The sequence below is a fragment of the Piliocolobus tephrosceles genome, chromosome 4 (genome assembly GCF_002776525.5).
Source record: "Piliocolobus tephrosceles isolate RC106 chromosome 4, ASM277652v3, whole genome shotgun sequence".
In the NCBI taxonomy this organism is placed as follows: Eukaryota; Metazoa; Chordata; class Mammalia; order Primates; family Cercopithecidae; genus Piliocolobus; species Piliocolobus tephrosceles.
The window spans coordinates 9,605,371-9,630,915 of record NC_045437.1 but is presented as its reverse complement, the minus strand read 5'-3'; the positions used below and the strand labels follow the sequence as shown (position 1 = coordinate 9,630,915).

The 25,545-nt window shown below is 43.7% G+C and overlaps 2 protein-coding genes across 4 annotated transcripts in view; one reads left to right on the top strand and one right to left on the bottom strand.

Annotated features, from left to right (window-relative positions):
* Positions 1-311: 311 nt before the first annotated feature.
* On the bottom strand, positions 312-16,604 carry CCT5 (chaperonin containing TCP1 subunit 5). The gene is made up of 11 exons (XM_023218291.1): positions 16,100-16,604; positions 12,318-12,378; positions 11,686-11,850; positions 10,367-10,565; positions 8,257-8,449; positions 8,025-8,174; positions 5,714-5,833; positions 4,909-5,094; positions 4,080-4,217; positions 3,391-3,571; positions 312-2,060 (listed from the first exon to the last, which is right to left on the bottom strand). Exons 1-11 carry the CDS (start codon positions 16,202-16,204, stop codon positions 1,933-1,935), a joined length of 1,626 nt encoding a protein of 541 aa, XP_023074059.1. The 5' UTR covers positions 16,205-16,604; the 3' UTR covers positions 312-1,932.
* The window catches only part of ATPSCKMT (ATP synthase c subunit lysine N-methyltransferase), a 22,108-nt gene continuing 13,152 nt past the window's right edge, over positions 16,590-25,545 (top strand). For all 3 annotated transcript variants that reach the window (XM_023218292.1, XM_023218293.1, XM_023218294.1), the window contains exon 1: positions 16,590-16,660. In XM_023218292.1, coding sequence (XP_023074060.1) covers positions 16,645-16,660 — 16 coding nt within the window. In that variant the 5' untranslated portion in view covers positions 16,590-16,644. The remainder of the gene's footprint in view (positions 16,661-25,545) is intronic.

Here is a 25,545-nt window from a genome sequence, read left to right as displayed (position 1 = left end):
CACCCAGCCACCACACTATTTTTATCAGGGACTTGAGCATCCATGAAATTTGGCACCTGCAGGACATCCTGGAACCACCCCCACATGGAAAATTGAGTAGGCTGAAATTAAAAACACAACATTTAACAAACCTCCAATGAATGCAGCACGTGTAGAAATTGGGAACCAGCAGTAAAACATGGGGACTTACATGAGAATCTAGCCTTTGGGTCAACCACCCTAAGTTGCTTTTGCTCCACAGGAAGGAGAGGGTGTGGCCAAAGTACCAGCAAAATCAAACGAGTGATTTGGAACGTGAAAGATAAAATACATCACCTGGAAGAGGTTTATTACAAATCAGCAAATGAAACTCATTAAACATGAAAGGCTTGTAAAACTCTCTAAGTTTCTCTGCTCATTGACCAGTTTCTCAACCACAAAAAAACACCAGGAATGTCTGTGAGGTTCAATTTTGGAAAGGGGGATTGGTTTAGTGGCTCTTTTGATACAACCACAGACCCCTCGGATAAGACTCTGGTCCAAAGAAGGCTGCCGTATGTTCTCTGTAGGCTAGAATCAGTCCTTGTAAATAAACTCAGTTTAAAGCTTTCAATACTTAACTGCATAGTTCCATATAAACGTGAAAATTAGGAAGAATGCAATTATTAGCACACATTCCTAAATCCACAGGAGTTCAGCAAAACATCCAATGCATGAATGTACAGAGAAAACACAACGACCCAATAGTTAAGACTGGGAAATCTCCACGTTCACGTGAGAAGGTAACTCAAATTAATCACTTAAGCAAATTTAGACAAGAGTCACCATTTCCTAATTTTAGGGATTCTGACTAGTTACGGTGGCATAACTAGTGATAAGGTCCATCACGTTGAGCTTTATCATCACGATGCTCTTTAAGAAACCCTATTTTAGAAAATCTAGAGGACCACAAGCAAATAGCAGAATAGGGTAGGGGATGAGCTGGGCCACTCTGGGGTCAGACTGCCTGACATTGACCTGGCCCTGCTACTTGCTGGCGGTGAGATGCTGGCAGATTATTAGTACTCACCTGTAAGACGTGAGCAGTAGGAAAGGGTATCTGCCTCCCTGGGTTGTGAGAACAGACAATCCCGGTAGAGTTCTCGGAGCATGTCTTGGCCCATCGCTGTTGGCTAGTACTTTAGTAAGTACAATTAATTTCAGTCACTCTATCTGAACATGGTAACTGCAAGATTTCTCCCTTATTTCCTGTAATTTACTTTAACCTCCACTCACTGTGTCCCTCTGATAGGAAAACACGTGGGTTCTGAACTGCCCTAAGCCTGTGCTGGTGGTCAGCTCTGCACATACTGCTTCTGATTCTGCACATGAGCTGTGTTCAGGCTGGGGCCAGGGCCAGAGTAAAGCAAAGGTTCACATGGGTCTCCATCAGCTCTAAATAGTATCTTCAGTTAGGCTATGAGCAACCTAGTAACAGCACTTAAGGCATCCCATAATTCTGTGGTGGACCCTCTACAAAGGGCCCACCCATTTAGACAGGAAGGAGATCAAGCCCATATTCCTCTCAATACGAAAGTGCATTTTGAGAGCTCATGTTTAAGCTGTTAAAATAGTCCCTGCAGCTTATTTTGAGGGGAAAAAAAATCCACCCAAACCCCTTCAATTAAGGCAGCATTTAATTACTGTTACAATAAATGTTTCTTACACCTGAAGAGAAGATAAAGGTTGTTTAAATAGATTCTTTTAATACAATGAATACAAAAGCATGTTGAGATAGTAACCCAATTACACGGCTTTGAACAAGTGAAACTATGGTTACCAAACAGCTATTTTTATTATAGCATCTACAGTGTCTGGAAAAGGATGTAACAATAAATAACTGTAGACACATCACAACACATCCATTTACTTAATCACAGAAGTGGATCTTACTACATAGTATTCTCAATGTCTTCATTCTTCAGATTCTCCAGGCTTACGAATGTCATCAATCTTCAAAATCATTCTAACCATTTGTGTTGCAAGAGATATCTGTTGCTTTTTGCCAATCAAGGTTTCTATGACATGCTGTTGCTTCATATCTGAAAAATACAAGGAAACTGATTATCCTAAAAGAGCATACAATAAACTATCAATAACCAGCTCTGACTTTCTGACTTATGGAATCACAGTAAGACTTAAGAAATACAAACTCCTGGAAGCAAAGCAGGAGGCCACTAATTTCAGTTCTATTTCATTTTCAGATGAATGTAATTTCATTATTTCCAAGGACACTCTGGAACTCGAACCTGGTAGAGAGAGCTGTTGAGAGGGGGCTTTCTTCAATGACTAGCTACATGGTGAAATTTTTCAGTAACATCTTATCCCACAAAGTAACCACACCCTAATTTAGGAAATCTAAAGTAAGTGAATCCGACCATAGCTGAAATGTAAGATATTTCCAAGAAAGATCTAGAAATGCTAATTTTTTTTTTTTGGAGACAGGTGTCACCCAGGTTGGAGTACAATAGTGTGATCTCGGCACACTGCAACCTCTGCCTCCTGGGCTCAAGCCATTCTCCTGCCTCAGCCTCCTGAGTAGCTGGGATTACAGGCATCCGCTACCAGGCCCAGCTAATTTTTATATTTTTAGTAGAGATGGTGTTTCACCATGTTGGTCAGGCTGGTGTCAAACTCCTGACCTCAGGTGATCCACGTGGCTTGGCCCCCTAAAGTGCTGGGATTACAGGCATGAGTCACTGAGCCCGGCCCTAAAAATGCTAAATTTGAGCACAACCAAGCATTCAAGTTAGAAACATTAAATATTTGCCTCACAAAGTGTTGCTATTATTGAAACTCTTGGGATATGAACATGGAAAGCAGAATGTACCACCTATACTTTTAAGCAAAAACAAGCTGTCACATTCTGTGAATGGATTACAGACATGGCCTGATTTAGTACAGAAATGCCTGGGACCACTGTTTCAACAAGCTACAGCCACCGTATCTTTTTGGGAGCTGGGCTACAGAGGTTATAGTATTACATTTAGAAAACACTCCAGTGTGCTGGATTAACCCAGTGAACTGTGAACTAAAGCCCACTTCAGAGCTGTTTTATATGCTGTCCACTGACAGACATTTGTGTAAAAACAGCAATACGGCATTACTTCCCAAAAACCAGAGATTAAAACCTAAGTCATCTTTGGTGATAGTACCACATGTAGTTTACTGTTATTAAAATGAGTCTTATGTTGCTAGGTCTAGTAGTTTAACCAATTCCTATGGCAATCAATCAAACATTCTAAAATTCAGGATTTGAACACCTGAAGTGGGTTTACATATTTAAAAGACCCCATTGTCTCACAGTACATACAGTGGATGATTATTCAGTTTAAATCAGACACCCCACGCAGAGGTGTGACAGCTCCTCACCATTTGTCCCCTTGTGCAAACAGTCGATGCCAAGAGCAGGGTTCATCTCCTTCACCTGTCTAGCTCGGACTTCGGTCATCGTCTGGATGGGATTCATGCCGCTGTTTTCAGAGAGGGCCATGGGGATGGCCTCCAGCGCGTCGGCAAACGCTCTCATGGCGTACTGTTCCAAGGTGGGGCACTGGAAAGGTGCAGAGGGATGGTAAGTGCACTTGGCAAAACAAAACAACCCAGCAGCACCGTGAAAACACACTGTATCACATACTTGGAAAAGTCAGCTCACAAAGAATTTTAAGAATAGGTTGTCTCTATTTTTGTATCTATCAGAGTATTATGTCACTACAGAATACGGGCAGAGGGTATACATACGTGAGAGATGTCTCAAAATACAGCAGGTCTTACGACTTAAGTTATAATACTAATTTTGAATTTCACATAACATTAAAAGACCAGAGATTTATTATTTCAAGGATGAACTGGCTGAAAACAGCTGAGAAATGCTAGTTTAGGGTAACCAGAATCTGAATACAGGAACATGGGAATTAACTTAGATTAAAACACCTGTCACCTACACACAGCTCACGATGCTTTTGTTCGTTCTGCGTCCAGCACCTCGCTGTTCTGCAGCCTCACAGCCTCCACTATCGGCGAGGCCCGAGTCTTTCACTAAGTCTGCACATATCCCTTACCTTATCCGCCTCTTGGCTAACTGCCAGGGCACAGGATATCTCAGCAGCCCCTCCTCCGTACACCACACGATTATCGCGGATGAGGTTCCGGATGACACACAATGCATCGTGAAGGGATCGTTTCGCCTCCTCAATGATCTAAGGAAAACAGCTTTGCCTAAATTAATGTGATCAAGACCAAGTATCTGGCACCTTTTTAAAGACAGACAGGCTGTGCTCTAATATTTAGATGGCCTCCACTATCGGATGATCTGTATCTTTCTAGCTTTCCTTCCTGTAACGTAGTTAATAAAATTCAAGAGGCAGAGGTGGCCAGTGACTCATTCTAGGATACACGGTTAAGCAAGAGTCAAAAACCGACAAACCTCGCAAAGATTTATCACAATGTGCTACAACTCATTCTCAAAGAACAGAGATCATCGATGGTTATTCACTTGGGTTCCCTTTTTCTACCTAAGGGACAGATGTAAGTCATCCTTGGGAATACCATATTGTAATTTGTTATTAAAATGAGTCTTACGTTGCTAGGACTAGCAGTTTAACCAAACCCTAAGGTAATTGTACCCAACATTCTAAAATCCAAGACTTGAATATTTAAACTGTGTTTAAGTATTTAAAAAGATATAAAAATCTCATAAGGTATATTGTATACTATAAGGGACAGCAGAAAGGCAAATGTGCCTCGTGAAATTAACCATGATACATCATTGTTTGAGAAACATGATTATTTTTCTTAAGAGTGACTGTGTCTGTTAAATATATACAGGCAAAAAATCCAGACCATGAAGCAAAATAAGCAATAGTATAGGACAAATAGTTGAATTCTCACCATCTTATTTCCTCCTCTAATAAAAATGGTTACAGCTCTGGAGTTCTTACACTGCTCAATGACCAGCATTTTATCCTTAGTTGTCCCAAATGAGATCTCCTGTACAAGACCAGCAAAGCCCAGCTTCTCAGCTGTGAGCTCTGAGAACCTGGGGACGATCCGACCTCCTGTAGCGATGGCAATCAGCTAATCGGGGTGGTCAGGGAGAAGGATGAAGACAGTACTGGTGAAGTTAACTTTCAAAACTGGGCACAAATGAGCAAAACTTGATCTAAGACCACCTTGTTCACTAGAATTGACGCCCCACTTTGACCAAAACATCTTCAGTTCAACCCAAAGCACCTTGTTAGGTAACAAGGCTCTTGAGGAGCTGGGTGTCTTGATCTGGGGCCTTGGTGCTGCCCGGACCTATCACCCTGTGCCCGTCCCCTAAGCTCATGCCCTCATCTCCCCTCTGCGCAGCCCTCCCTCTCTCTGGGAACGCAGCCTGCATGTTCCCTGCACTGCGCTGCAGTGGGAACCACTGAGGCAGCATTGCCTGGGACTGCCGTTAGTAAGTCAACGATAGGGCCAAGTGACACAACACAGGGAGAGAATTTCAAAATGCCAGGGAACACCAGAAACACACAGCACTGTTATCCAAACAGTAACAAAGATTCCAGCCCTTTCCTCTCTCCCAGCTCACCCTCCCCTCATCTCCCAGCCTTGGTATGATGCAGTTATTTAAGGCAGGGCTATCAAAACACCCCTCAACACATAAGCTGAACCCCTACATCTCAAAGTCTCTTCATGTGGAGCAACCTACCTCAATTTCAGGTCCTCCTACCCAGCGAACCGCAGGCAAGTTGTTCTGAAGAAGTAAGTGATTTGCTTCATCATCAAAACCCCACTGACAAATTGCTAGGTTAGCACCAGTCTCTTTAATCTGGGAAAAGAAACATCGCAATTGTATTAAGAGAAAGTGGGTATTTATTCTTCGTTATGTTTGAAAAAAGGAGAGGCACAGTTGGGTGTAAGGCATGTGCACTTGAACACAAAACCAAAGGAAAGAGAAGGAAGGAAATAGACAAGTGTCCACTTTTCTGTCAGTTCCAAATTCTAAATAGTATTTTATCAATGGGGATCACCTCATTGTTTAAAGATGCTTTAAAAACCACAAGCAGTAATTCATGCTGAATCCTATTGTTAAAGTGATGCGAAGTCAACAGAAATGTCAACAAACAAAACTAATACCCTTCCCAACCATGGGGAAAATGGCTAACAGCTCTGTCCTATCACAAATACCTACGGAGTAGTTTCATCTGAGTATGTTCTAAACAAACAATGTTATGAACCACTTGCAACCTGCCCATCTCACCTGGATGGACAATCCTCAGTGGATCCACAGATATAAACTATATCAGGCACCCCCAGAGATGACCCTGCTTCCCGTAAGAAGGGCAAAGTGACTTTTCCCAAACAGGAGGGCAACGATCCGGCTGCCCAGCCCACCTCTGGTGCTCACCTGGGACTGCCACGCCATGCCCCGTAACTCTCACCTACCTGTCTCTATCAGGCCTCCCAGACCACCCGCTACTGCCTGGCTCTCCCTCTCTTCCTTCCCTGACCCTCTGAACTCAGTCCAGAACAGCAGCCTCCTTACACAACCTCTCCGTCACAACCCCTGAAAACCAGCCTGCACCTGCAACCCTCCTCAGATGGCAGCTGCTTTCCCTCTCACATGCTCAAAACAGGAGAGGGGTCCTTCTTGCTCCTCAGTCACCTACAATGTTCCTCATTGGGTACCTGCCTCTCATTCTTTAACATTTTTAGCATCTAGCCCCATCCCCCTTCCTTTCTCATTCTCAGCAACCTGCGCCTCACCAGCATGATCCAGTAACATCCCTGGCCTCTCAGTTTATCTCTGACCTGCCAGCGCAGCTGAGCCACCATTCTCATGACCACTGATGGCCTTTTATGCATAAGCTCCTGCCAGCATGCTCCAATCCCTGAGGGTGGCTGTTCCTTGTAGAAGCCAACAGGTTCCTGGCTCAACAGCATCCCCATCTGTCCTCAGCCTGGAATGTTCCTCCCCTAGGGGCGCTGCTCTCACTCAATGTTGGCCTCTCCTTACAGGTCACATCTCTGACCAGTGTCTGTAAGGGAGCTGTACCCATCTTTCCCCTATTTGTGCCTCAAGAGCACGAGCTTGGCTTCATTCCCTGCTGTACCTTTAGTGCCTACAAAAGAGCCTGGTACGTCGTAGGCACAAAGAACTGTATCATCAATGAGTAAGTACAATGACTTTCCCAAGAACAGACATGAAAATCGTCTCTAGTTGGTTTGCTATGATAAATAAAGCTCTAGCCAACCACGTTCCTGTCTTCTTGAGTACCGGTGTTTTCAACTCCCAAGGACACAGCTCCCAAAGAGGAGTTGGTAGGTCAGAGAGAAAGCACACCTATGCTAAGGTATTCATGAACCCAAACTAGACTTAACCGAGCGAAGAATTCTGGTTTAACTCCAGTTACTCATTAACTCTTGTCTAAAAGATATAGTCAGAAATCTTAAGGTAAGCTACATTAAATTTGTACAGGAGAGCAAATGTAATATGTACAATTGAAACATGGCTTTAGGTAACAGGGTCACTTCTTTCAGGACCCTGAACATACTACCTTTCGAGACAGTCTCGCTCTGTCACCCAGGCTGGCGTGTAATGGTGCGATCTCAGCTTGCTGCAACCTCTGCCTCTTGGGTTCAAGAGATTCACCTTTCTCAGCCTCCCAAACAGCTGGGACTATAGGTGCCCGCCACCACGCCTGGCTAATTATTTGCATTTTTAGTAGAGATGCGGTTTCACCGTGTTAGCCACGATGGTCTTGATGACCTCATGATCAGCCTGCCTTGGCCTCCCAAAGTGCTGGGATTACAGGCGTGAGCCACCACACCCAGCCTGAACACGCTATCATTTTAAGACAAAATCAGAATTCTTCCCTGTTTATGCCTTTCTATGTGATTTGGTTTTTTCCTGTGTATGTTTTAGAACTGAAGAAATACTACACATATTTACTAACCAAACCTAACTATCTGTACCCTTTGGGAGTTTAAATTCCACTGAGGACTCTGGTAAGTCTTACTTGTTGAATCATCTCTTCAAATTTCTCCTTTTCGTATTTCTGAAGGGCTTTATAATCTTCAACAGACGTCACATCCAGCTTATGCTTTGTTTTTGGTTTGGGTGGTTCAAATGGACATGTGAGAATTGCAATCTTAGCATCCTCCACTTTCTATGGGGGAACATAAAGACATTTTAATTGGTGGAATTTAGAGTTAACCAACAGTGTGAAGCTGTGAAATGCAATGGCTTACTTTCGGCATCTGTGGGTGACTGAAATCCTTGTCCACAATCACACCCTTAATCAATTTAGTGTCCTCCAGCCTGCCGCCCACTTTGCCTTCTACTTTGATAAGCTCAAAGTCAACATCTCTCCGCTCCATATCTGCTACAGTGAGGACGGCATTCACAGCAATCTCAGCCATCTGTCGGTGGCAACTGTTGACCCTGATGAAAACACCACAAACCAAACTTCATTGGTTTCACAACTACTACAACCAAAGCAGGCCACATGATACAATGTTACTCAAAGATATAAATCAAATGATGTTTTGAGTCTTCTAGAAAGGAATGCCATCTCAACCTGCATTTTCAACAGTCTGGGGCAGAGATTCTTAACCTGTGATCCACTAGCCCCAAAGGGGACCGTACAGTTATATGGGAAAACAATCACATCTTTATTTTCTCTGAAATTTACTATTGCCTTCCATTATGAATGTACTCAAGAAACCACTGTAGTCTGGCATGAACTAAGGTCTTAGAATGCACGACTTCTACAGAATACTGTTACTATTTCACAAGTTCAGAACAGAATGAGAAAGGTAAGTAATCACTCAGGAAAAGTCAGTCTTATATCAATGAAGCGTAGCACTGATCGGGAGGTGAAAGGACTGGACGGGGCTGCTCACTTTCTAAGAATTCACCACAACATCCGTTACAGATGGAGGATGTTACCTTTTAGAAAGCTTTCAAACATGTGAATAGACTGCTCAATACATTCATTTTAGAGTCAAGAAAAACAACTAGGGAAACCTAGCACTTGAAATAATGTCTGAAATCATAGGTTATCTATAAAAGAGAACCATGAAAGTAAACATTTTACCTTAAGTAGATGACTTAATACTTGCAAACAGAACAGGGCCAACTTATAAAGCAACAAGAAAATAGATTTGTACACTTCAAGTAATGATGTTGTCCTCCTTTTATGAGAAAATAGTGTTACACTGATGGCAGAGGCTACCTGTAGAGTACTCACGCTTGCCTAGGGAGCTAGTCTCTGCTGAGATCTGTGGTTAGAGGAGGACAGCAGGCCCTGCTGAAGGCTTCTGCCTTAACACAGGCTTTGCTCAGGGGAAAAGGCAACAGAAGCAGACATTTTTCCTGCATTTTCTCTGACCACTCTGAGTTGAGAAGACCCCTCCTTCCTTTTTGCTAAAACCACCATAAGCACACAATTAAAAACCTCACTGACTTAATATAATGCACTAAAGCAGTTTACACTGCATTTTTGTTATATTATGGCAACAGACCTCACGTCTTTGTCATGGTTCATCATCAGTGCACCCCTTGGTTGAGGTTGCCTAGAGTCTCCTGGGGGGAGAGCTGTGTCTCAGTGCCCAAAAGACCTGGCAGTAAGCCTGGCAAACGGGTAGTACGCAAACGCTGAAAACACCAGAGACAAGTCACTTTCAAGACTCTCTTTACTAAATTATAATTTTGGATTGGCAATTTGCTGAATAAAAAGGGGAACCCACCCCAGTGGCTCCCCAGCAAAGAAATTATAGAAAGTGTTATGAAAAATCACCTATCTTCCAGGTAGGACCCTTTCTAGTTTTTTTTTTTTTTTTTTTTTTTTGGAGACAGGGTCTCGCTCTGTTGCTCAAGCTGAAGTGCAGTGGCATGATCACGGCTTGCCGAGCCTCAACCTCTCACCTCAGCCTCTGGAGTTGCCGGAGCGTGCACTATCATGCCTGGCTGTTTTTTTATGTTTTGTAGCAGCGGGGTCCCACCATATTGCCCTGGCTGGTCTTGAATTCCTGAGCTCAAGCAGGCTACTGCTTTGGCCTCCTAAAGTTCTGAGATTACAAGTATGAGCCATTGCACCCAGCCCTGACGGACTTTTAACACAATCTATTCTGCTAAATTAAAATAACTATATTTTGCAAATATTGTCAAGGGGATTTATGGATGAACTTAGAAATTCAGTTCTCAACTACAATACAAAATGCATGTATCTACATCTACATTAAAAACAAAGCAAAACCAAGTAACTGAAAGAACCAGTGGTCATTTTGTGCTGCCTTTAAGAAATGGCAAACAAGCTGCCTCTACAAATGTGTAATCGTATCGTCTACTGAAACGTACACTTTGGAGCCCAGCGTGGTTTTTGCTGTCTGAATCAGGGGTTCGGTGTCCTTTATGTCAACAAGGACGCTATCGCTGATCTTGTCCAGGTGTTCAATAGCAACGCGGGCAGCCTGCTCATAGCCATCAGCTATTCTGATTGGGTGAATGCCTCGGTCTAGCAATTGCTCCGCTTCTTCTAACAAGGCACCAGCCAGGACTGCAAACAAACCAGCAGACAATCAGTTTAGGAAAACAACAAAACTTCACTTTTAGTATAATCAGCACAAGTTAGATGCCGTCATGGAAAGAAAAAGCTTCCAGAATTAAACTGGAAGCCATCTTAGAGGCAGAAGCTATCTATTTTTATAAGAAAGCCTCTTGTTTTGGTTCTAGCAAAGGTCTAATAGGACACGTGTCCCCCTATAGACGAACATTCAACCCTCAGTGATATAAAAAATATAACTAAAGAATATAATGTAAAAAGAACATTTTTCTAAGAGGTAAAAAGCTATTATGTTTCATGGGCCAAGGTCTATTCAGTGAAATTCATCCTGGTGATAAGACTAAAACATTTGTTTACTATTTATTCCCCCCACCCCTATCCTCCTTTCTCCTCATTTTAGGGTCACAAAGATGAATTCTGTTTAAATCTACCGCTCTCCAAGCACACCAAGAACAGTGCCTGGCATACAATGGTATCCAATAAATATTTGCTGAATGAATGAATTCAAATTTTATCTGCAGAAAAGAACTTCACTGATATTTTGTCTTCAATTTCCCCAACTTTTTAAAGATTTCAAATCTACAGAAAACAAGGTACAATACTAAAATGAGTACCAGTTTACTTATTAACATTTTGCCACATTTTCTCTACATGTACATACTGTTTCTGTTCACCTATTTGAGAATTAGTTGCAGAAACCATGACATGTCACTCCTAAGTATTGAGGCATACAGCTGAGAATAAGGGTATTCTCCTACACATATGCAATACAGCGGTCACGCTCAGGAAACTCAGCATTGTAGTACATGATCCATAATCAAATTCCTCCACTTTTCCCAAACCTCCTTTACAGCTTAAAAGACAAACAAAATCAGCGTCCAATCAATCATTACAGATTTCTCCTTGCCTAACAATCCCCAGCCCTCTTTCTGTTCTTTAACACTGTCAGTTTTGAAGGTCCCGGGCATTTGTTTTGTAGCGTGTTCTTCAACTTTGATTTGTCTGTCTCCTCAGGCTCTGATTCAGAAACAACAATCTCGGCAGGCATGCTAGCCCTGTGGTCTTAAATGACATCTCTTAAAAGAGAAAGGAAGGATGTTTTGTCTTTTCTTACCAACCACTCCTGTGGTTCCATCTCCAATTTCATCATCCTGAGACTTGGACAGCTCCACCATCAGCTTGGCAATCTGATGATCAACATCCATCATGCTTAAGATGGTGGCCCCGTCATTAGTTACAGTCACATCGCCATCCTTATCCACCATCATCTTATCAAGCCCTAAAAAGACAACATTTAGTAGGCTTTGGGCAAACAACTGGCAACCAATATCACAAACTATAAAAAAAGACCTCCGGACCCAGCTCTTATCTATGCAATTTATTATATGCAAATATTTCAACATACACAAAATAATAGCTGCATGAAGGCATTCTGAGATTGGCTAACACAAATGGCAAAAAATTATGGAGCATCATTAAATACAGTATTAATCTCAAGACAACTATGATTTGGAAATTGCTAATGAAATGATATTAAAAGTGTTTAAAAAAAAAAAAACAAAGTCCAACCTAAAACTACACGTGATTATAACCATGTTTGAGAAACCTGAGATACACTACAAAATTTTGCCTGTGGTAAGGAAGTAAGATGCCGCCCTCAATACTCCACCTTTCTGTAGAGAGGTTTGTATTGACAGTTTTATGATTTAAATCTTTTGCTAAAAACACGGAATGGTGGACTCTTACCATTTGGTCCAAGTGATGTTCTCATTGTATTTGCTACAGCCTTTGCTGCCATTATATGAGACTAATGAAACAAACAGAAAAAGCAAACACTGTTACATAGAATTTCAATGGTTAAAAGCACACATCTGATGATTAAAAATCACTTACGATTTAGTTTGTTTTCTAGAAGCCTCTATATTTAACGGGCAACAGACAGGTCTAAGTATTATAACATTTACAACTCCAGTTTTAATAAGCAATTCTTATATAAAAGAAAAAGAACTAAGTGCTTTGTGTTATCTCACTGAATTTTCAACACATTAATGAGACAGATTCTTTTACCAGCTCATTTACAGCTGAGAACAGGGACAGTATGACCATGACCTTACAGGCCTTGCAAGATCACTGTGCAACACAGTCCTCCCTGAGCATCCATGGGGAACTGGCTCCAGGAGCCCCTGAGGACACCAAAATTTACAGATGCTCAAGTCCCTTGCATTCAGGCTTCTATATCTGTGGGTTCCACAGCAGCAGATAAGAAGGGGCCTGCACTCATGAGCAACAGTCCAACTGTAAACATACAACACCTTACTGTCACACTATGATTTACTGCAGAATTATAATCTTTTGAGCTGGGTGCGGTGGCTAGAACCTGTAACCCCACCTACTTGGGAGGCTGAGGCAGGATTGCTTGAGGCCAGGAGTTTGAGATCAGCCTGGGAAACATGATGAGACCCCGTGACAAAATAAAAAGAAAAAATGTTCTTGCTTTAAAAATCTTCCTCCACCCACCTGAAATCCCAATAATTATATTTATAGATCAAAGTTAGTGACTGGCTTTTTTTTTTTTTTGAGACGGAGTCTTGCTCTGTTGCCCAGGCTGTAGTGCAGCGGCATGATCTTGGCTCACTGCAACCTCCGCCTCCCAGGCTTAGGCAATGCTACTGCCTCACCCCCCAGTAGCTGGGATTACAGGCATGCGCCATCACACCTGGCTCATTTTTTTTTTTTTTTCTTAACTATTTTTAGTAGAGACAGGATTTTGCCATATTGGCCAGGCTGGTCTTAAACTCCTGACCTCAGGTGATCCACCCGCCTTAGCTGCCCAAAGTGCTGGGATTACAGGCATGAGCCACCGTGCCCGGCCCGCGACTGGCCCTCTTAAGGAAGGTGAAGTAGCTGTCAAAGTGATAATAAAAAAGTTACCTGTTTTTTTTTTTTTCACATTTAGCTACCAAATTGAGTGAAATTATTATTAATATTTTTTTTAGGAGAAAGCAAGAGGCAGAAAGAAAAGGATGTAAATAATTTGGCAAACAGGAGAGATCCCGAAATCCCGAGATATATCTTGCTCTACTGCACGGTAAAGTGGAAAAAACCTTTTTCTTCCTTCTGCTACTTCTGTGTGTTTCCAGAGGGAAGAGTCTAAACATCAAGCCATAATACATATTATGGACAAAACAGAATTATGCTGGCTGGTCTGGAAACTTAGCCTGCTCTGTTTTAGGTTATACGGTTTTAGAATATGATTCCTTCCTAAGCCAACTAATGCCTGCACTTTTTTTTTAATTTGAGACAGAGTCTGCTCTGTCACCCAGGCTGGAGTGCAGTGGCACGATCTTGGCTCACTGCAACCTCCGCCTCCCAGGTTCCAGCGATTCTTCTGCCTCAGCCTCCTAAGCAGCTGGGATTACAGGTGCATGCCACCACACCCGGCTAATTTTTGTATTTTTAGTAGAGACGGGGTTTCATCATGTTGGTCAGGCCGGTCTCGAACTGATACTGTGATCCACCTGCCTCAGCCTCCCAAAGTGCTGGGATTACAGGCGTGAGCCACTGTGCCCGGCCAATGCCTGCATTTTTAAGGTGAAATATTATACAGTTAAGTGTTAAACAACTAAAGAATCTCAACAAAATACATATTACCTTTAAGGCTCTAAATGACCAGAGAAAAAGAACCGTGACTATTACCATCAAAATGTTCAAGTCATGGCCCATACATTTCTTTCACTGTTGCCTTCAATTTCCATATATTTTGGTTCCTCAAGTTAGCTGGACGTTTTATGAGGTCAGGGAGCAAGTGCATTAAACTGCTGAGCCTCAACACTCAAAGGATGCCTACACACAGCATCCAAAGAGATTTAAACACCCACGTTACTGTCCAAATGAGCTCCCACAGCAAAGAATGATCCGACCTCGAATGTCAATAATGTCAAGCTTGAGAATGCTGCTCTAGACCACTGGCTTTGACTCCGAGAGGTGGCCTTGAACCATGGTGCTCATCTTTGCTTGCAACTGCTCTTTAGAACAATTTCTCAACTGCTCTCGGCCCAAGTCCCCAGTTTTGGAAAAATAACAACTATCTCAGAGTGTGAGACTTCTGGGCACAAATGCATGCAGTTAGAACAAAGTGGCTGATGCAAAACAACCTATAGCTTTAGTTATGTTGTTATACTGCGTGTGTGTATTGGATGGTACTTTCTCTGCAGGTCCCTGTAAGCGAAAAATAAAATAGGATACATAATACAAGTAGCTTGAAACTTTTTTCTTTCTAGAAAGGAAACAAATACTGAGTGCCTGCCATGGATCACCCACTGCGCAGCCCCTCTAAGTCACTCCATTGAATATCACTGTCAAGTCTTCAGCGTTATGGAGGCGTATCACCTCCACTGGAAAAGGTTCCGAGAGGTTGTGTAACTTGCACTAAGTCAAACAGAGAGTCCATGGGGGAACTGTATTGTTTCTAACTTTGTGTAAGTAAACCTCCAAGACATTAAGTGAACAGGGACACCTGAGACCTGGTTGAAAGGTCTATTCACTTTATAACAAACCCTGAAGGCCCTCTCGGAGTGTCCCTTCCTCTGCATTTTCTGTCAACGTCTGGTGCTCAGATGACCCTTTCTTACCTGCACCCCTGCCCTGGCTTCTTTAACCCCTTTGGTCTTCCTTATTCCCTTCGGTCCATCTCAAGCGTTGCTGCCTGAAGCGCAGCTCTACTTAAATTCTGCTTAAAACCCACTCAGTGGCTGCCCTTCTTCCCCAAGGATAACGTCGTATTTTCCATTCTGGACATTCAATAGCTTCAGTGCTCCACTAAAACTGGATGGCTCTTCCACTCTACAACGGGCCATGCGCATTCTTGCCCAAGCCTTTACTTATACGTTTCCTCTCCCTAGAATGCTCTTACCCCTGATCTAACGCTGTCCTCCAGCACCACGCTTATCACAACTCTCTCCATAGCTGTCTTTCTCACCGCACACCGCCCTGCATTACGATTTTGTGGGTCCGTTTTTCACTCTTCGCTATTTTTCCTCAAGGGTGGGCAAAAAAGCACTCAGAAATGAAATACCCTGTAAGTGACCACACCTTTACGAGTGACAAAGAAAACGCAAGGGCCGTTGCGGGTGGACCAGAGGAGGGTTAAGCAGCAGTGCCTTAACCAACAGGTGACGGAGCATCTCCCCGCCGGGAGCGCAGCCCCACGCGGCCGTCAGGCTGGAGGGGCCGGGCGGGGAGGCGGTCCCGCTTCGCTCCCGCGGGCGACCGGACTGAGCGGCCCCGCCCAGCTCCGAAGGGCGCTGGCGGCCCAGCCTAGTGGCCCCCACATTCCGAGCCCAGGATTACGCGCTAGCCTCTCCCGAGCTCAGTGAGCCGGGTGCGCGGCCTGAGACCGCCGGGAGACGGAGATTCTCGACCTTTCCGGGGAGCACATGGCACAGCGACTCCTAAGCTCGCGCAAGCGCAGAGCCACAGCCTCGGCCGCCTCCCCTCAGCCCACCGCGAGCAGGTCCCTGTGCCATTACCTTAAGGGCCTCAAGTCCCATAAGACGGGACTTGCGGTCCTGATCCTTGATGATGAGAAAAGGGCGCCCATATTCATCGAAGGCGAGGGTCCCCATAGACGCCATGGTGGAGCAGCCGGACTTAATTGACCCCAACCGGCGGAGACCGCTACGGAAGCGAGAACGCACTTTTCTCTCGCGCGAGGGCCCAAAAGCGTGCGCACGCGCAGCACAAGACGCGCGGGACTTATATTTTAACTGAGACTAATTTCACGCCAGACAGTATCTTCTGGAATCGGCGGCCTTCGGGAACTTCTATTATCCAGGAAGCCGTGGGGGGAGGTTTGAAGACACTTAGGGGAAATGTTAGGACACACAAGTCAAGAGCAGATTGAATTTGTCAGTTTTTAAAATTTTACCATTGAGAGTTTTTGATAGTGGGTACCAAGGAGGAATTCATTGACTTAAAGCATTATTTCTTCATTTCTTCCAACTCCGGCTCCGAGAAGATGGTAGGACCCATTTCCTTCCCCCTCCCCCCCCAAAAACCACTTGGAAATCTCGCGATGGAGGGAGGAGGAGGTGAGGCGGGAAAGGCGTGGCGGGCTCCTGCGGGCGTGAGAAGGGGTGCGGGCGGCCTGGGGGCTCGCGGTCAGATGAGGTCTCCACTGTCGAGCCGGTGGCCGGGCGGGCGGCTTCCCTGGCCTCCAGCCTGGCGTTCGGTCTCCAGAGCTCGTGGCCGCCGCGCCGTTCTGGGGATCGTTGGCGGCGGGCGCGTTTCTCGGTGCTAGTCCTCTCGCTAGAGACTGTTGTGGGCTCCTTAGGGCAAGTGACTCAGCCTTTAGCAAGATGTTAAGGGAATAGGGCTAGTGAAGGCACAGTGATGGATTGGAATCGCAGTTCTGCCGCTCTTCTAGCTGTGGCTTTGGGGAAATCCCTTCTTTGTCCCTCGGTTTCCCTGTCTGCAAAGTGACGGTGGTAACAGTAGTGCCTGCCTTACAGGGCTGCTGTGAGATTCAAGGAGAACGGTGCCTGGCCCTTAGCAAGCTGTGTTTAAGTGTTGGTAAATAAATTAACATTTTGCACAAACGGCCCAGTAACTTGCCACGGTTATACAGCTAGTAAGAAACAGAGTTGCACAGCCTGGTGCAATGGGTCCCACACTCTTTTTTTTTTTTTTTCAGTGGCCTGGTCTCGGCTCACTGCAGCCTCCGCTTCCCGGGTTCAAGCGATTCTCGTGCCTCAGCCTCTTAGGCAGCTGGGACTACAGGCACAGGTCACCAAATTTGCTAACTTTTGTATTTTTAGTAGAGATGGCGTTTTGCCATAGTGGCCAGGCTGGTCTCGAACTCCTGACTTCAAGTGATGTGCCAGTCTAGGTCTTCCGAAGTGCTGGGCATGAGCCACCGCAGTGCCCGGTGGGTCCCACTCTTAAGTCCTGTATTATGCTGCCTCAGAAAGATCTAGGTAACCGCAGCTGTCCTCTGAATCTCTTATGCTGCTTTCCCCTGCGTCCTCCAAGATCATGACTTAATATTTGATAGGTTTAGGTTTATTTGTTGAGGGGTTCCAGCCTTACTTCTCCGCTGATGCCATAGGCAGGGACTTAGCTAATAAAGTTGTATTATTCCCAGACTTTATTAGGTACTCAGTAAATGTTGAAATGAATACATGCACTATAACATTTGACCCGGGCCTGAAAGTCAAGAACTGACTTGGCGCCTGTGTTCCCACCTACTCCGCGGGCTGAGGCAGGAGGATGGGTGGAGCCCAGGAGTTCAGTTTACAGTGAGCTGTAATCCACCACTGCACTCCATCGTGGGCAACAGAGCGGGATTCTGTCTCTAAAACAAAACAGGGAGGACTGACTTTGTCATGGGATGGTTGGTGATCAGTTAACTCTTAATGCTTGGCATACTTCTGCGCTAGATGTCTTCAAAGACAGGTCTTATTTCACGTTAGCTTTGCCAGTTCAGTGTTTCCTCATTAAAAATGGTGGCTTCTGCAGTTCATTTGGCTCATTCGATTGTTGTGAAAAATAGAATGTCTTACGGCATCCTCTGTAGTTGATTTCCTGTCAAAACACTGGGGAACGAGAGGGGATTTTTCCTAGTATCAATAGCTCATGTATGTCAAAAGGATACAAATGACATTAGTATAAGAAAGACTTTGTAAGGACATAAGAATATACGCTAAAGGGACATAACATATGTTGTAGTTATTAAACAAGTATGCATATACAAGTACACAATGAACAGTCCTTACAAGTTGTGACATTCCGATATAAGCCCGCTTTAGACATGTGGCTGGTTACTATTCCAGACAGGCTCCTTCTCTCTTCCTGACCTTTTTCTTTTGGCTTAAACTTGGATAAGAACCTTGAGTACCTTATTGTACATCTGTCACTGCCTCTAGCTTCAGCTGATCCAAATCTGCCACTGAAAATTGAAGTTTTCAACCAATATTAGAAGTCAGTAAGCAAGCAGGGCCTGGACACAGTAGAAGTTAACCTCATCCTGTGTTTGATTTTCAAGGATGGACTCCTACTAAGTGCTCAAAGAAAGTAGCCAGTGGCCATTGCCGCCGTTATTTAATAGAATGGCTCCTTGTTCCAAAGAACACCTGACAGAAAGTTCTTGCCATTTATGTATATTGGATAGTCTGGGAGTCCGAACACGTTCCATTAGCAGGATTTGTTGAAACAGTCTTGATTTTAGTTTTGAATATTCAGGGCCTGATTTCCACTGGTAAGAATCAATACAGGGCCTGGCATGGAAACACTTTGGGAGGCTGAGGCGAGAGAATTACTTGAGTCCAGGAGTTTGAGACCAGCTTGGGCAACATAGGGAGACCTTGTCTTTAAAAAAAAAAATTGGAAAATTAGTTGGATGTGGTGGCATGTGCCTGTAGTCCCAGCTACTTGGGAGGCTGAAGTGGGAGGATTGCTTGACCCTAAGAGGTCAAGGCTGTGGTGAGCTGTGATTGTGCTACTGCACTCCGGCCTGGACGACAGAGTGAGACTCCATCTCAGAAAGGAATGAATTGTTGCTGAAGGGAGCTAACAATGTAGTCCTATTTTGGAGGTGCTCCTATATTGGATGTACATAGTAACTTCTTCCAGAGCTCCAGCAGTGGGTATGGATCTTGATTTCCCCATGCAAATGTTTGTGACGTAGCAAGACTTGCAGGCGTGAAAACTTGGTACAGAGAATAGAACGATTTCATCAAGAGACTCATTGCCCCGTGTTGCCTTTCTTAAAAACACAAATATTGTAGTGACTTTGCTCAAAAAGTTTCATCACAGTGCGCATAGATAAAATACACATTGAGCCTGGCATTCAGAGGCCTGCCTTCCTGTTTATCTCTCATTCTGTGCTCCAGAAAGGCTTTCCCTGCCTTCCACACCTTGGTTCCAAGGCTTGCTGCTTTTGGCTCCAGCTCAAATATTCTCTCTGCCAACACCTTACTGGTCCTATTGTTGGAATCAGTCTTTTTCTCCACCTCTCTTGTATGCCTGTATCGTTTTGTTTGTGCTATAGCATTTCTCACAACCTGACATGTGTCTGCCTGTCCTGGACCCCACCTGTCATCTGCCTACATGGGAGGCTGTGAAAAACAGGAACTTTTTATTGTATCTTTTGCTGGTTGAATTGAAAGGTACATATATACACAGGTGAAATTAAATTTGGGTCATCTGACTTGTGTTTGTTTAATAAACTTGGTGAACAAATGCATAAACAAAAATATGGCATATCCATACAATGGAATATTATTAAGCCATAAAAAGAAATAAACAACTGATACAAGTTGCAACATGGATGAATCTTGAAGACATGCTAAGTGAAAAAAGTCCGTTGCAGAAATCCACACACTGTACAATTCCATTCCTTTAAGTCCAGAATAGGAGATTCTTTTTTTTTTTTTTTTTTTTTTTTTTTTTGAGACAGAGCCTTGCTCTGTCTCCCAGGCTGGAGTGCAGTGGTGTGATCTTGGCTCCTCGGTTCACTGTAACCTCTGCCTCCCTGGTTCAAGCAATTCTCTTGCCCCAGGCTCCCAAGTAGTCGGGATTACAGGTGTGCACCACCATGCCTGGCTAATTTTTTTTTTGTATTTTTAGTAGAGATGTTGTTTCACGATATTGGCCAGGCTGGTCTTGAACTCCTGACCTCAAGTGATCTGCCCACCTCGGCCTCCCAAAGTGCTGGGATTACAGGCGGGAGCCACTGTACCGGGCCCCAGAAGAGGGGATTCTTGAGACAAAAAGTAGATGAATGGTTGCTTAGGGCTGGGGGATAGAGGGTGGATGCGGGAGTGGTAGCTAAAGGATAAGGGGTTTCCTCTTGAGGTAATGAAAATGTTCAAAAATTGACTGTAGTGTTGGTTGCATATATCTGAATATAAAAAGAAACATTAAATTGTGTACTTTAAGCGGGCAAATTGTATGTATATGAATTATATCTCAAAGCTGTTAAAAATCGAACCCCTCCCTGCAAATGATAGTATTGAGAATAATAATAGCAATTAATAGTCATTACTTAGCCTCTTAGGCTTATGCTAAATGCTTTGTATACATTATTTACCTGTTCCAAGAATCCTGTGAGGATAGTATTATTGCAAAATCTTGTTTTTTTTTTGAGATGAGGTCTCACTCTGTCATCCAGGTTGGAGTACGGTAGCCCGATCTCGGCTCAGTGCAACCTCCACCTCCCAGGCTTAAATTCTCCAACCTCAGCCTCCCAAGTAGCAGGGACCACAGGCGTGCACCACAAGGCCTGGCTAATTTTTTGTAGTTTTGGTAGAGATGAGGTATTGGCATGTTGCGCAGGCTGGTCTTGAACTCCTGAGCTCAGGTGATCCACCCACCTCAGCCTCCCAAAGTGCTGGGATTACATGCATGAGCCGCTGTGTCTGGCCAATTATGAATCGTGTTTAAACAAATTATTTCTAAATTTTACTGAGGAGAAAACCATGCCTTAGTAACAACTTACCTTGTGTTAAACAACTAGTTAAGTTCTGAGACTCCAGAACTGTGTGACCCAAATCCTCTTAACTGCTGTACTGTACAATTGGAATGTCCACAGGATAATTTCTTTATAGAGGGTGTGACAAATGTGCCTTGACTTTTTTTTTTTTTCTTTTTTTTTTTTTAATACCAGGGTATTGCTCAGTCATCCAGGCTGGAATGTAGTGGTGTGATCATGGCTCACTGCAGCCTCAGCCTCCTGGGCCTAAGTGATCCTCCTCTTTCAGCCTCCCAAGAAGCTGGGACTGCAAGTGCATGCCATCACACATGGCTGATTTATTTTTTGTAGAGATGGGGTCTTGCTGTATTGCCCTGGCTGGTCTTGAACTCCTGGCCTCAAGCAGCCCTCCTACCTTGGCCTTCCAAAGTGCTGGGATTATATGTATGAACCACTGTGCCTGGCCAACTTTTCTTAAATAATTAAATGCGTGACTACCATTTTAGCAAGTAGAGGCATACCTTCTTTTATTGCACTTTGCAGATAATACACTTTTTTGTTGTTGTTAGAGATAGGATTTTGCTATTATTGCCCAGGCTGGTCTCAAACTCCCGGGCTCAAGTGATCTTCTGGCCTCAGCGTCCTGAGTAGCTGAGATTACAGGTGTGAACCAACATGTCCCATTCAGTAGTGTGCTTCTTACAAATGGAAGGTTTATGCAGCTCTACACGCAGCAAGTCTGTTGGCACAATTTTTTCAACAGCATTGTGCTCACTTTTTGTCTCACATTTTAGTAATTCTTACAATATTTCAAATTTTCCGCTTTTTTTTTTATCTATTATGGTGATCTATGATCAAGGATTTTTGATGTTTCTATTGTAAATATTTCGGGGCTCCACAAACCATGCCCAAATAAGAGTGAACTTAATCGATAAATGTGTGTGTGTTCCTACTGCTGCACTGGCCATTCCTCCATCTCTCTCCGTCTCCTTGGGCCCTCCTATTTCCTGAGACACAGCAACATTGAATTAGGTTGATTAATCACCCTACAGTGAGCTCCAAGTGTTCAAGTGAATGAGTCACACTTCTCCCACTTTAAATCAAAAGCTAGAAATTATTAAGCTTAGTGAAGAAGGCATGAAATAGTGAAGAAAACTGAAATAGACTGAACATTAAACCTCTGGCATCAAACAGCCAAGTTGTGAATGCAAAGAAAAAGTTCTTGAAGGAGATTAAAAGTGCTACTCCAGTGAACACGCAAATGATAAGAAAGTGAAAAAGCTTTATTGCTGATATGGAGAAAGTTTGAGTGGTCCGGATAGAAAAATCAAACCAGCCACAGCATATCCTTAAGCTAAAGCCTAATCTAGAGCAAGGCCCTAACTCTCTTCAGTTCTCTGAAGGCTGAGAGAAGTGAGGAAGGTGCAGAAGAAAAGTTTGAAGCTAGCAGCGGTAGGTTCATTAGGTTTAAGGAAAGAGCAGCCATCTCCTGAGCCTAAAAATGCGAGGTGAAGCAGCAAGTGCTGATGGAGAAGCCGCAGCGAGTTATCCAGAAGATCTAGCTAAGATTGTTAATGACAGTTGCTGCACTAAACAGATTTTCTTTTTTTTCTTTTTCTTTTGAGACAGGGTCTCGCTCTGTCACCCAGCCTGGAGTGCAGTGGCCTGATCTTGGCTCACTGCAACCTCTGCCTCCCGGGTTCAAATGATTCTCCTGCCTCAGCCTCCCGAGTAGCTGAGATTACAGGCGTGCGCCACCATGCCCGGCTAATTTTTGTATTTTTAGCAGAGACGGGGTTTCACCGTGTTGGTCAGGCTGGTCTTGAGCTCCTGACCTTGTGATCCGCCCGCCTCAGCCTCCCAAAGTGTTGAGATTACTGGCCTCAGCCACTTCACCTGGCCAGCAGATTTTCAATATGGATGAAACAACTTTCTGTTGGAAGCTAGAGAGAAATCAATGCCTGGTTTCAAAGCTTCAGAGAATAAGCTGACTCTCTTGTTAGGGGTGAATGCAGCTGGTGACTTTAAGTTGAAGCCAATGCTCACTGGCCATTCTGAAAATCATAGAGCCCTTAGGAATGATGCCAAATCTACTCTGCCTTGCTCTATAAATGGAACAACAAAGCCTGGATGACAGCACCTTTCTTTACAGCATGATTTTTGAATATTTTAAGCCCGCTGTTGAAACCTACTGATCAGAAAAAGGATTCCTTTCAAAATATTACTGCTCATTGATACCGCACCTAATTACTACTCAAGAACTCTGGTGGCCATGTACAAGCACACGAATATTGTTTTCGTGCCTGTCAACACAGCATTCATTTTGTAGCCCGAGGATCGAGGGGGTAATTTTGACTTTTAAGTCTTGTATTTAAGAAATACATTTCATAAGGCTAGAGGCGCCTAGATAGTGATCGCACGGATGGATCTGGGCAAAGTCAATTCAGAACCTTCAGGAAAGGATTCACCATTCTAGATGCCATTAATAACATTCATGATCCATGGGAGGAGGTCAAAGTATCAACATTAATAAGAGGTTGGAAGAAGTTGATTTCAGTCCTTATGGATGACTTTTAGACTTAACTGGAGGAAGTAACTGCAGATGTGGTCGAAATAGCAAGAGAATTAAAAGTGGAGCCTGAAAATGAGACTGAATTGCTGCAACCCCATGATAAAATAGCGGTGATGAGGAGTTACTTTTGATAGATGAGCAAGGGAAGTTGTTTCTTGAGATGGAATCTACTACTGGTGAGGATGCTGTAAACACTGTTGAAACGATGACAAAGAATTTAGAATATTTTATGAACTTAGTTGGTAAAGTAGTGGCAGAGTTTGAGAAAATTGACTCCAAATTTGAAGGAAGTTCTGCTGTGGGTAAAATGCTATCAAACAACATCACATGCCACAGAGCGATCTTTCGTGAAGGAAAGAGTCTATCAATGCAGCAAACTTCATTGTTGTCTTATTTTAAAAAATTGCCGTAACCACCCCAACCTTCAGCAACCACCACCCTCATCAGTGAGCAACCGTTAACGTCAAGGCCAGATGAAAAGATTTTGACTCACTGAAGGCTCAGATGATCATTAGAATTTCTTAGCAATAAACTATTTTTTAAAAATTAAACAATTTTTTTAAGATAAATCAGACCAAAATGTCAAGCAATAAAGGATTTTAAAATTAAGTTACATACATTGTTTTTTGAACAGTGCTTTGTACACTTAATAGACTCCAGTATAGTGTAAACATAACTTTTATATACAGTGGGAAACCAAAAATATTTGTGTAACTTGCTTTATTGCAATATCTACTTTATTGCAGTGGTCCGAAACTAAATATCTCCAACGTATGCCTGTAAGTTCCTCCGTAAAATGCCAAAATTGTAACTGAAATTATTTAAAGCTTTTGCTTTCTATCAGATGCCATCACCTTCTTAATTTTCTTTACCACCGTCACTAGCATTAGCACTAGTAACATTCTTCCTCCCACTGCCCTCTCCCCCGACCCAGTTGGTTTTCTACTATGAAATCAGTTTTATAATTCATTTTAAGGGGCTTCAGGAATCAAGAACAAAGCTGCGCTGAGTGGGGGATGCTGGCGATTGGCTGGCTGCCCTGGGGGTGACCCGCTGCTGTGTGCCAGCTTTCTGTGTGTCTTGGGTTCAAAATTGTACTGCACCAGAATAGATTGCCATAGTTCATGGATGTGGGAAGAAAAGTGTCCTCTCCAGGAATGTCCACATTCTGATTCTTGCACCTGTACAGATGTAATCAATGGGCTTGAGATGGGAGATTATTTTGGATTATTTATGTGGGCCCAGTGTTATCACGAGGGTTCCTATAAATTAAGAGGGAGCCTGGCATGTAAGAGAAGGTGATGTCAGGACGGAAGCAGAGATTGGAGTGATGTGGGGTCAAGAGCCTCGGAATGTGGGCAGCCTCTGGAAGCAGGAAGAGACAAGAAAACCTGCCTGAGGGCCCCCAGAAGGAACGCAGGCCTGCCAATTCATTTCAGACTGACCTCCAGAACTGTATGATAATAAATGGTGGTTTTCTTTTCTTTTTTTTTTTTAAGATGGAGTTTCACTCTTGTTGCCCAGGCCGGAGTGCAATGGTGCGATCTTGGCTCATTGCAACCTCTGCTTCCTGGGCTCAAGCGATTCTCCTGCCTCAGCCTCCCAAGTAGCTGGGATTACAGGCGTGCACCACCACGCCTGGCTAATTTTGTATTTTGGGAGGCCCACCTTGGCCTCCCAAAGTGCTGGGATTACAGGCTTGAGCCACTGCGCCTTGTCATAAGTGGTGTTATTTTAAGCCATTAATTTTGTGGCACCTTCTTACGGCAGTTATAGACAACCTATAATTGCATTCGACTCTGTTCTCAGTGCTTTACCTCCATCCACTCATTTCATCCTCACAGTATCCCTGTGACCCCCACTTTACAGATGAGAAAACAGGTTCAACAAGGACAAGGGATTCAGGGTCCCCTCATTAGTGAATCCCTGTGACC